General features: G+C 40.6%; 1 protein-coding gene across 8 annotated transcripts in view; it reads left to right on the forward strand.

Moving 5' to 3' along the window:
* UBE2K (ubiquitin conjugating enzyme E2 K) overlaps positions 1-12,925 on the forward strand; it is a 66,005-nt gene that overhangs the window by 40,634 nt on the left and 12,446 nt on the right. For 6 of the 8 annotated variants that reach the window (XM_036331578.1, XM_036331544.1, XM_036331552.1 and 3 more), the window contains one exon: positions 3,795-3,877. The exons of 1 other annotated variant lie outside the window; for it this stretch is intronic. Coding sequence is in view for 4 of the 7 variants with exons in the window: in XM_036331544.1 (XP_036187437.1) it covers positions 3,795-3,877 (83 nt within the window). In the remaining 3 variants the exon portion in view is untranslated. Of the gene's footprint in view, positions 1-3,594; positions 3,683-3,794; positions 3,878-12,925 lie in introns of those variants that run through there. One more of the 8 variants, XM_036331597.1, reaches the window with a different exon arrangement.

Genomic DNA, 12,925 nt, shown 5'->3' on the forward strand with positions numbered 1-12,925 from the left:
CATAGGATTATAAAGATTAAAGGAGTTAATCCATGTAAAGAATTAAATTCCAATAATTCTGTGAAACATTTTTAACATCTCTGAAATCAGGACACATCTTTCAATGGATGGTATGTCATAATTTAATTGGCAGAATTTTCTTCTTAAAGGGTACATAAAATTTGTATTTAATAACTGATGATATTTGAGATTTAATGAAAGGCAATATTTATAACAGTGCCTGTGTAGAGTAAACACTCAGAAATATTAGCTAGCATTAACCATTGATCACCACCCTAAGAGGTCCTTGAAGTCATCTGTTGTATTTATTCTATAGCATCACTTTTTAAAAAATATGTTTTTTATTGGCTTTAGAGAGAGGGGAAAGGAGAGGGATAGAGAGATAGAAACATTGATGAGAGAGAAACCTTGATCGGCTGCCTCCTGCGTGCCCCCCTACTGGGGATCAAGCCCACAACTGGGGCATGTGCCCTGACTAGGAATCGAACTGGTGATGGGTTCATGGGTCAATGCTCAACCATTGAGCCACCCGACAGGACATGTACCATCATTTTTAAATGCAGTAGCATTGACACTTAAATTTCCTCTATAAATTGAAATTCTCATACATTGCTAGTGGGAATGTAAAATATTGGTAGGTGCTTTGGAAATACTTTGATTAAGATGGTAAAAGTAGAGTTTTAACCATTTGACCTAACAACTCTACTTCTAGGTTTCTAGTCAGTAGAAATGAAAACATATGCACACAATAATTTGTACAAAAGTGTTTATACCATCACTGTTCATGATAGTCAAAAAGTGCAGGCAACCTAAATATCCATCAATTGAATGGATAAATAAAATGTAGTGTGTCCATATAGTCAAATGTTATTTGGTTATAAAAATGAATGAAGCCCTAGTTGGTTTGGCTCAGTGGATGGAGCATTGGCCTGTGGACAGAAAGGTCCCAGGCTTGATTCCTGGCCAGGTCATATGTCCAGTTGTGGGCTTAACCCTCAGGAGGGGGTGTGCAGGAGGCAGCTGATCAATGATTCTCTCATCATTGATGTCTCTCTCTCTCTCTTTCTCTCTCTCTCTTTTTCTCTCTCTCCCTCTCTTCTTTCTCTCCCTCTCCCTCTCCCTCTCTCTCTGAAATCAATAAAAATATATTAAAAAGACAAAAATGAAGTGAAGTACTGATATGTGGTACAAGATAGATGAGCTTTGAAAAGAGTATGCTAAATAAGAGGTCCGGCAATCATTGATATGAAACTTTGGAAGAACCAAATTCATAGAGGCAAAAATAGATTGGTAGTTGCTTCAGACTTGCGAGGTAGGGAGGAATGGGGACTGGCTGATGAGAGTTACATGGTTTCTTTTTGAGGTGCGAAATGGTAAAAAAATTCTATTGTGATGGTTGCACAACTCTGTGAATATACTGGAATCCATAAAGTTGTGCACTGAAATGCTCTCAATAAAAGTGTTTCATTTTTAACCTCTAAAGTCATTATTATAGCTTTAAAGTGATTGTATAGCCCTGGCTCTGTTTTAGGCACCATTAGGTATTATTTCACTTGCTTAAACCATAAGCCTTCTGACATCTTCAGTAGTAATTTAAAATTCTGTTTTCCAATATAATTTTGAACCAACTTTTGTTTTAAAGTCACAAAAGGCTGTAATGTCTGAATTACTGAAATTCTGGCATAAGAATTATATTTTGAACTCAGTGGTAAAATTTAAGATGATGTGAATATTGAGGTTTTATCTGTTATGAAGAAATGTTTGTTGTACATAAGCTCTGTATAGCCTGTCTTACTTGACCTGCACTATATTTGAGAGGGATACTGTTTAGCCTTGTAATAACAGGATTGTCATTATGTTAATTGTATGTGTATTCAGTATGAGGCACATTAAATACTGGGATGCTCTTGTAGACAGGAGAGAGAAAGAAAGGTGTGTAAAGGCCCCAAGGCAAAAAGAAAAAAATCAAACTTTTTAAAAATATGACTTTTGGAGCAAATGCATGGAATATGATGTAGAAGTGAGATTTGAGAGATAGGTAGGGCCACTTTATGAATGTGGGCTTGCACAAAAGGAATGAGAAGCCATTAAAGGGCCTTAAATAGAGTAGTGGTATGAATCAGATTTGTTTTAAAGGATTCTCTTTGGTTTCAGTGTGCAGAATGGATTGTAGGAAGCAGAACTGAAGGTAGTAAAGTTAGCAAATTGTTCAGTAACCCAGATGAAGAATGATCTATAACAGCGGTTCTCAACCTGTGGGTCGCGACCCCTTTGGCGGTCGAACGACCCTTTCACAGGGGTCGCCTAAGACCATCCTGAATATCAGATATTTACATTACGATTCATAACAGTAGCAATATTACAGTTATGAAGTAGCAACGAAAATAATTTTATGGTTGGGTCACAACATGAGGAACTGTATTTAAAGGGCCAGAAGGTTGAGAACCACTGTCCTATAACGAGACGGTGGTTCTGTGAATGGAGAGAAGTAGATATCGTTGAAATCATTAAGCTTATTTTAAGAATAAAAAAAGGATCAAGGCAATGAAAGTATCCATTAGTTTTAGGTGTTTTGAAGCCATTAGTGACTTAAAGTGCTTTTTCAAATGGCATATATGTTAGTGAGTAAGTAGGTGAGGAAGTTAGAGATAAGTAGAATAGACAGATCCAAGTCATAAGGAAAAAAAGTGCAAGTTGTTTAGCCTCTTTCCTTAGCTTAGATTTGGAGCATATATTAATGAGTTGATTTTTTTATTGATTTCAGAGAGGAAGAGCGAAATAGAAACATTAATGATGAGAGAGAATCATTGATTGGCTGCCTCCTGCACAACTCACACTGGGGATCGAGCCTGCAACCCGGGCATGTGCCCTGACCAGGAATCGAACCATGACCTTCTGGTTCATAGGCTGACACTCCACCACTGAGCCACACCAGCTGGGCAATGAGTTGATTTTTTTGATTTTTTAAATTTTATTATGTATTGGTTCTAAGATTAGAGACTTAGAATCTGAAATCAGTTTATGAGTTTGTACATTGTTCTGTTGCTAACTAGTTGTTTGATTTGGGATCAATATGTTAAACTCTAAGCCTCAGTGTCTCTTCCATGCCTGGCACATAATAATAGGCAGTTGAATTCTTTTTTAAAAAGAATTTGCTAGCCGAAACCGGTTTGGCGCAGTGGATAGAGCGTCGGCCTGCGGACTGAAAGGTCCCAGGTTCAATTCCGATCAAGGGCATGTGCCTGGGTTGCGGGCACATCCCCAGTGGGAGATATGCAGGAGGCAGCTGATCGATGTTTCTCGCTCCTCGATGTTTCTAACTCTCTATCTCTCTCCCTTCCTCTCTGTAAAAAAAAAATCAGTAAAATATATTTAAAAAAAAAAAAAGAATTTGCTAAAAAAAATTACTACAGAAAAATTAGGAGCAATCTTACAACCACTTACTACTTGTGCTTCCATTTACTACTGATTTTGCTCACTTTTTCCTTCAAACTTATTCTACACCTTACTTCACACTAAAAAAGTTTGTTTACTATCTGTGAACACCTAGTAATGGTTGGGTTTCTTTAAGGGCGGAGCATTTATTAAAAGGTTTAAAAGGAATGTATGTCAATGATAACATTTGGCTTACTACTTCAGTGCTTTTTCTTCTATACCACTCCCTTCTCTTAGGCAAAATGATGTAAGTATGGGCACTCTTTTTAAATATGAGGATTTCTTTCTCTTGTAATTCTATTTAAACTATATGTGTTTTATTTCTGTTACTTAAAAACTTGTATGCTTTATATTTTTAGGTCCGGTTTATCACTAAAATATGGCATCCTAATATTAGTTCTGTCACAGGGGCTATTTGTTTGGATATCCTGAAAGATCAATGGTAAGAGATTTTCAGTTTACCTTCTCTCCTCTCCCATATAAATTCCAAGACTATATTTGGAGTGTTAAATGAGTACTGCTTCAAAGCATAAGCTGTATATACAGAGGTGGGCAAAAGTAGATTTACAGTTCATATGGTAAATAATGCAATAAATAATAATGCAAGAATAAACTGTTTTGCATATGCATAACTGTAAGCCTACTTTTGCCCACCATGTATTACAGTTTCTCTTATTTGGGCATTGACTTTAAGATTTATGTAGTTAAGTACGTAATTGAAAATGTGTTATAATTGAGATCACAGCCTATATTTTAATACAGACTTATTAAGTAATGTCAGATGCTAGCTTACCTCTTGAGATAAGTCTTGGACTTCATTTGTTATTTTGGTAAATTTGATTTTTTGTTGTCTTGAAGATATTTGTGAAGACTAAAAAAAAGTATTGAAATAATCAGCTCTGACTTAGATGGTGTTACCCAACAAAAATGTGAAAATTTGTGTTAATTGAGCACATTTAAAGTTTCAGATTCCAAGAAGAAGTACCTTTGTAGGTGATATCTTCATTTGCACAGTAATCTATAGTACTTTCACATATTTTGTCTGATTTTATCTTAACAGTGTTTTAAGAGATTTTACTCTGACCCAGGTCTGTGTGGCTCAGTTGGTTTTGCATTGTCACATGCCTCTAGAGCAGAGGTGGGCAACTCCTGGCACGCGTGCCAAACATGGCACACCAGTAACTTTTGCTGACACGCGAAACCCTCTCTTATAATCGTCCATTTACAATTATTTTATTTTTAATTAAATCTTTATTGTTCAGATTATTCCATTAGTTACTCTTTTTTCCCACCATAACTCCCCTTCACCCAGTTCCCACCCTACCCTCCGCCCTCACTCCACACCCATTGTCCTCATCCAGAGGTGCACGATTTTTGTCCAGTCTCTTCCCTCACCCCCACACCCATTCCCCCCCCCCCAAGAATAGTCAGTCCATTCCCTTTCTATGTCCCTGATTCTATTACAATCACCAGTTCATACTGTTATCAGATTATTTATTCACTTGATTTTTAGATTCACTTGTTGATAGATGTGTATTTGTTGTTCATAATTTGTATCTTTACCTTTTTCTTCTTCTTCCTCTTCTTAAAGGATACCTTTCAGCATTTCATATAATACTGGTTTGGTGGTGATGAACTCCTTTAGCTTTTTCTTATCTGTGAAGTTCTTTATCTGGCCTTCACTTCTGAATGATAGCTTTGCTGGATAAAGTAGTCTTGGTTGTAGGTTCTTGGTATTCATCACTTTGAATATTTCTTGCCACTCCCTTCTGGCCTGCATAGTTTCTGTTGAGAAATCAGCTGACAGTCGTATGGGTACTCCCTTGTAGGTAACTGATTTTCTTTCTCTTGCTGCTTTTAGGATTCTCTCTTTGTCTTTTGCTCCTGGCATTTTAATTATGATGTGTCTTGGTGTGGTCCTCTTTGGATTCCTTTTGTTTGGGGATCTCTGCGCTTCCTGGACTTGTAAATCTATTTCTTTCACCAGGTAGGGGAAGTTTTCTGTCATTATTTCTTCAAATAGGTTTTCAATATCTTGCTCTCTCTCATTTCTGGCACCCCTATAATTCGGATGTTGGTACGCTTGAAGCTGTCCCAGAGGCTCCTTACACTATCTTCGTATTTTTGGATTCTTTTTTCATTTTGCTTTTCCGGTTGGGTGTTTTTTGTTTCTTTGTATTTCAAATCTTTGACTTGATTCTTTCGACCCTCTGGTCTGCTGTTGGGAGTCTATATAATATTCTTTATTTCAGTCAGTGTATGCTTAATTTCTAGTTGGTTCTTCATCACAACATCGAGGGTCTCATTAGATTTCTTGAGGGTCTCACTACATTTATCGGCAGTCTCACCAGTCTTTTCGAGGGCCTTTTTAAATTTATCGGCGGCTTCTAGACAGTTCTTTAAAGACCTTAAAAGTGTGGTTTTGAACTCTATATCCAACAGTTTGCTTTCCTCCAATTCTGTCATTTGTGTCCTGTTTCTTTGTCTCGGCATTTTTTATGCTTCGCTATGTCGATAGAGTGCCTTTCTGTGCTAAGTGTCCCAATTACCTGAGGTAGACACTCTTGGTGCACCCCCTTGTGGGCTTTGTGCACAGTCTTGTTGTAATTAAGCCTTGATTGTTGTCGTTATCACTGTGAGGAATTGACCTCCAGGCCAATTGGCTGTGAGAATCAGCTGTGCCTGCAGTGGGAGAACTTCTGTGCTGGAGAGACCCCTTTGGGGCTAGACTTGCTTTGATGGGGCTTTGGTGCTCACTGAGTCTGCCCCCTGAGTGTGTCTTTTATGGTTCCACGGAGCTGCAAACTGGATGGTCCCACTCTGACCTCTGGGCTTTCTGGCTCCTGGATCTCTAGGGAGGTACTAATCTAGCCTTTGCCTGAGGCTATCCAGCAAAAGTCTCCCTGCAGGGCTTGGGCGGGGCAGGTCCCACGGGATCAACAGGGCGGGGTTAGCAATTATGGCTGCTCTCAGTCTTGCCCTCAGAGGCTCTGCTTCTCAGTTTCCCAGTAATCGCTGCAAGCCGCACAGAGAGAAAGCTGCCCTAGGGTTCTGAGCGATGCCAGACAGTCCCGCTTCTCCCGTATGAGTCTGGGTCCCTAGAGACTCGCCTGGAACTGGAGCTTAGAGCCTGAGACGCCCTACCGATTGAAAACGACAACCGCGCCTTCAGCCGCCAGCCTACTCCACATGCACTCTGCACCTTATTTTACTTCAGCACTGCGCCTCCTCTGAGTCTCGGTATGCTTTTCTCTTTCCTCCTAGTTGTAGAACTTCCACTCAGCCAGCCTTCCTGTGGTTCTGGATGATGTCCATTCTGTCTTTTAGTTGTGTTTTTGAAGTGGTTGTTCAAGGCAGCAAACTCCGGTGTTTACCTATGTCGCCATCTTGGTTTTTACAATTATTTTAATATCAACTTTTTTATTTTTCAGATAAATTTAGTGTAGGTGCATCTTAGATAAATAAATAATTTTACATAGCATGTATACATTAAAAAATAAATGTATTTTTCATCATCATATACTGTGTTTTTGTCGCTTGAATGAATTTTATTATTTCTTCAAGGTTTTCCACATATGTACACCTTAAGAGATATCAAGTAGGCTTAACATGTTCTCAAAAAATTAGGGTTGGCACGCAGAAGAATTTTGAGTCAGAGATTTTGCTGGTTTTGGCACGCACTCACCAAAAGTTTGCCCACCCTTGCTCTAGAGGTTTGATTCCTAGTTGGGACACATGCCTGGATTCCAGGCTCAATACCCAGTAGCAGGCAGGAGGCAGCTAATCCATGTTTCTCTATCTCCCTCTCCCTTCCTCTCTTTCTCAAAATCAATAAGCTTTTCTTTTCTTTCTTTCTTTTTTTTTTAACTTTCTTACTCTGTAGCCATTATGTTCAAAATGTTCAAATCTTGGTTCTGCCATTTACTGAACAGTGTAGTCTTGAGCAAATTACTTAACGCAGTGGTTCTCAACCTTCCTAATGCCGCAACCCTTTAATTCAGTTCCTCATGTTATGGTGACCCCCAACCATAAAATTATTTTCGTTGCTACTTCATAACTAATTTTGCTACTGTTATGAATCGTAATGTAAATATCTGATATGCAGGATGTATTTTTATTGTGACAAATTTAACATAATTAAAGCATAGTGATTAATCACAAAAACAATATGTAATTATATATTCAATATGTGTTTTCTGATGTTCTTAAGCGACCCCTGTGAAAGGAACGTTCGACCCCCGAAGGGGTTGCGACCCACAGGTTGAGAACCCCTGACTTAATGTTTGTGCCTTATCTGTTCACTCATCTGAAAAAAATGGGGTTAATACTTTCTTCATAAGGCTGTTGACAGGATTGAGTGAATTGTTTTATGTCTGGCATATTCTGAAACTGGATGAAAAGACTAAGACAGAAAGGTATAAAAAGACATTGGGGCCCAGCTGGTGTGGCTCAGTGGTTGAGTGTGGACCCATGCACACGGAGGTAACTGGTTCAGTTTCCTATCAGGGCATGTGCTCAGGTTGCAGTCAAGCAGGGAACATAAAGACATTGAAGTGGGAGAAAATAGTAGTAATGTGTTTGATTTGTTAAGGAAGGGAAAGAATGTAACCTGAACAAGGTGAGACAGGAATGACAACATTCAGTGTGTGGGCGACTTGGTTTATTTAGTAACTGGATAAACAGGCAAGAGTTGCTGGTTTTTTTTTTTCATTCTAATAGCACATCTGTGTAAGGCTTCTCCCTCAGTATATCATCTCTTGGGATCTAGTTTCTTGATCTACATTCCATATTGTTAAACATTGAACAGTATAGAATACATCTATCTAAGTAGATCTTCTGTCATTCATTTGATTTTTTTACTTTTTGCAACTTACTGAATTTCTTGGCCTTATTGTTTTTACCTTTAAGGTCATCTCCAAGACCCCTAGCTCTATCATCATCGTTCAGTGATATTAATGAATATTTGCTGTGTTAAGAGATACCTTTTTTTTTTTTTTCACTTGGTTTCCACATTATCAATTCTGTTCTTCCCTTTTTCCTATGCCCACTCTCTGACTCCTTAACTGGTTACTCCCTCTCTGGAGCTTTACATATGAGAATGCCTCTGGACTAAGTCCTGACCTCTGCTCCTTTCCATCAGTACTCACTTCCTTGGTGAACTCATCTGATCTCATAACTTAATGGTTTACATACTAGCAACCCACAAATTTATCTTTCCTGAACTCTAGGCTTATCTCTAACTTAAACATGTTGGAAACTGAATTGATTGATATTCCCCCTAACCAAAAACCTGGTTCACCCCATCTAAGTTATTAGCAATTACATCCTCACGGTTGCTCAGAACAAAGTCTCATCATGGTCCTTAATTCTTCTTTCTCTGGTACCCTGTACCCTGTCTTTAAATTCTGTTGGTGGAACTTCCAAAATCTTAATAGCTTCACTACTACCACCTTGATTCAAGTCACCTTAACTCTTGTCTGAATGATTATGGTAGCTTGCCTCACTGCTTCTGATCCTTCCCTGCTCGGGCTCTTCTCAACAGCCAGAATGATAGCCACCTCTTTTAAAATAAATAAAGCTCCAGACTAAAATCTTCCACTGACTTTCCTTTTTGCTCAGAGTTAAGCCAGCAGTCCTACCACCTCTGATTATCTCTCTATAGATAGTTGAATGATTATGGGGAATATATAGGGAGAGAACTTGAATTTTTGTACCAAAAGACTTTTTATCAACTATTTCCATTTCCTAAGGCAGGTGATATAGCTGAAATTTAGTCTTGTTTGATACCTATATAATTGAAATATTAAAAGATAGCAAAGATACATCAGATAAAATAGGTGAGATTGGATATCCATGGGTTTGTTCTCTCCCTGCCTCCCCAGCTTTATTTATTATTTTTTTAAATTTTTTTCTTTATTGATTAAGGTATTACATTTGTGCCCTTATCTCCCCATTTGCCCCCCCACGCCACCCCCAGCTTTATTGAGGTATAATTGACATTTAGTAGATATCTCTGCTTAAGTGTGGATGTTTAGACTTTAGAACTTGAATTTGATAAAGAAAACTATAGCCTGGCCAGCATGACTCAGTGTTTGAGCATCGATCTATGAACCAGGAGGTCACAGTTCAATTTCTAGTCAGAGCACATGCCTGGGGTGTGCAAGAGGCAGCTGATCTATGATTCTCTCTCATCATGGATGTTTCTGTCTCTCTCCCTCTCTCTTCCTCTCTAAAATCAATTTTTTAAAAAGAGATAAAACTATAGGATCGTAATCTTGGGAAAAATAAATTGAATAAACATTGAATTATCTGGGACAGGTATGCTAGAAAGCAGTTTGTTAATCTTGGTCTTTTACTAATACATGTAGATGGTGGTTTACTTTTAATAATATTTAACAACTTATATTAGTATGGTTTATTTCTTAACTCCTACACTTAGTCTATGTGGAAACTGTTTTCTGATTTTTTTCCCACCTATCATGACTAAAGATGTCTAATTTACCTGGGGAAGAAAATGACAACACATAAAAATTGCTCTCGATACTGCCCTTTCAAAAGACATGAACAGTCATTAAGAGATTATTTAGATGGTCGATAAGCTGTGCTCAGCATCTTTAGTCATCAGGGAAACAAATTAAAGTCACAATTAGATACCACTACACACTTGTAAATGGTTCTCATGAATTGCTGGTACAAATGTGGTTTAACCACCCAACCATTAGTATGTACCAAAGCTAAACATACAATTTCAATATGGCCTAGCAGTTCCAGTGCCAGTTCCACTCATAGGTATATATCCAAGAGAAATGAGTGCATATGTCCACCAAGAGACTTGTACAAGAATGTTTATAGCAGATTTACTTACATTGGAAATAACCCAAATGTTTATCAACAAGAGAATGAATATCTAATGGCTTTATTGTACAGTGGAACACTGCATAGCAGGGGGGCAAAAGCACATTAACACAGTCAGCATGGATGATTCTCATAGACGTGCTGAGTGACAAAAGCCAGACAGAAAGGAGTATGCACCATGATTCTGTTTTTATGAAATTCAAGATGAGCCAAAACTATTTTATGATGATAGAAATTAGGACAGTGGTGGGGGTAGGTAAGGATTGCGAATGGGAGGGGCACAAATGAATCTTAAAATTATATATGTGTGTGTGTATTTTTTAATTGATTTCAGAGAGGAAGGAAGGGGCGGGGGCAGAGTGATTGATAGAGAATCATTGATTGGCCACCTCCTGCACACCCCTTACTGGGGATCGAGCCCACAACCCCGGGCATGTGGGAATTGAACTGTGACCTGGTTCATAGGTTGACATTCAACCGGCTGGACAGTTTTCAGATTTCTTTATTCAACTAATTCCTAATGGTTTATAAATACCTCCCCAACATATTAATTATTTTCAAGCATATTGAAAATGTACAACTTTTTCATTTTGAGAGCAAACAATATAATCCCTTTTAACATGTTCACCTTTAGGTCTTTAACTTCCACTTCTTGAAGTGATAACTCAAGAAGGTCTATAATAGCTTGTGAGTGTTTTCCCAATAAAGACACTACAAATAAAGGAAGTAGAAAGTATCTACACTAATAAAAGAGAAACATGGTAATTAGTGTCACTCCACTACCCTTCCCATTGGCTAATCCCCCTGTCACTCACAGAGTATGGCCGAGATATGAAAATTAACTGGCAGCCAAAATGGCGGCCGGCAGCCAGGCAGCTGATGCGAACAGGGAGGCTTGCTTGCTTCAGTGACGGAGAACTCCAACATTCCCCGCCTGACTTGCCGGCCTCTCAGCTGCAACTCTAAGCAACTATGTTGCGAATAAAGAAGCTAAAAAAAACCCAGAAACCTGCTTTACTCAGCGGAGCTTCAGCCAGCCGGACCGCAACATTGTATCAAATACAGACGGTAAACAAAGGCCAGAAACCTGTTTTCAGCAGCCAACGCCTCAGAGCTAAAGCTGGCCCAGAATAAAAAAAAAAGAGAGAGAAAACGGAGCGGTTGGGAGCTTCAGTCACATCCTGAAAACAGCCCTCAGCCCCTCAGCCAGACTGGCCAGGCACCCCAGTGGGGACCCCCACCCTGAAGGGTGTGTGACCAGCTGCAAACAGCCATCATCCCCTCAGCCAGACTGGCCAGGCACCACAGTGGGGACCCTCACCCTGATCCAGGACACCCTTCAGGGCAAACCCAGCCAGCCCCACCTATGCACCAGGCCTCTATTCTTTTTTTTTTTTTTTTTTTTTAATATATTTTATTGATTTTTTACAGAGAGGAAGGGAGAGAGACAGAGAGTTAGAAACATCGATGAGAGAGAATCATCGATCAGCTGCCTCCTGCACATCTCCTACTGGGGATATGCCCGCAACCCAGGTACATGCCCTTGACCGGAATCGAACCTGGGACCTCTCAGTCCGCAGGCCGACGCTCTATCCACTGAGCCAAACCGGTTTCAGCGCCAGGCCTCTATTCTATATAGTAAAAGGGTAATATGCCTCCCAGCACCGGGATCAGCGGAGCCGCAAGGCCTCCCGGCACCGGGATCAGCGTGACGGGGCAGCGCCCAAACCCCCTGATCACCCTGCAGCTCTGTGTGTGACAGGGGGCGGGGCCCCAAACCCCCCTCCCCCCACGGGCCCTGCTCTGTGTGTGACGGGGTAGAGCAGTAACCTCCCCATTGGCCCTGCCCTGCGTATGAGACTGGCGGCGCCCCAACCACCTGATCGGCCCTGCTCTGTGGGTGATAGAGGGCGGCGCCCCAACCCCCTGATCCACCCTGCCCTGCGTGTGACGGGGCGGTGCCCCAACTCCCCTATCGGCCCTACTCTGTGAGTGACGGGGGAGCTCCTCAACCCCCTGATTGACCCTGCTCTGTGCATGACAGGGTAAGGAGCCCCAACCCCCCTGATGGGCCCTGCTCTGTGCGTGACGGGGTGGCGCCGCAACCTCCCCATCGACCCTGCCTTGAGTGTGACGGGGAGCTGCCCCAATCCCCTAATCGGCCCTACCCTGAGCGTGACTGAGGGTGGCATCGCAACCTCCCAATCTGCCCTGCTCTGTGCATGACAGGGGAAGGCGCCCCAACTCCCCAATCAGCCCTGCTCTGAGCCCGACCAGGGGGTGCACCTAGGGATTGGGCCTGCCCTCTGCCACGCGGGAGCAGGCCTAAGCCAGCAGGTCATTATCTCCCAAGGGGTCCCAGACTGCAAGAGGGCACAGGCTGGTCTGAGGGACCCCCCCTTCCCCCGAGTGCACAAATTTTTGTGCACCGGGCCTCTAGTTTATAATAATAACTTACGAATCTCTAAGGAAGAGTTTATCACTTAACGTTTTTAAAATATATTTATAAAGTATATATAACAAAGTTACCATCTTACCTGTTGTTTTTAAATTGACATAACATTGTAATTTTAACTTTTTAAAAATGTACAGTGTGTAACAAGTATATTTACATTGTTGTGCAACCAGTTTGTAG

The sequence above is a fragment of the Myotis myotis genome, unplaced genomic scaffold (genome assembly GCF_014108235.1).
Source record: "Myotis myotis isolate mMyoMyo1 unplaced genomic scaffold, mMyoMyo1.p scaffold_m19_p_1, whole genome shotgun sequence".
Classification (NCBI taxonomy): Eukaryota; Metazoa; Chordata; class Mammalia; order Chiroptera; family Vespertilionidae; genus Myotis; species Myotis myotis.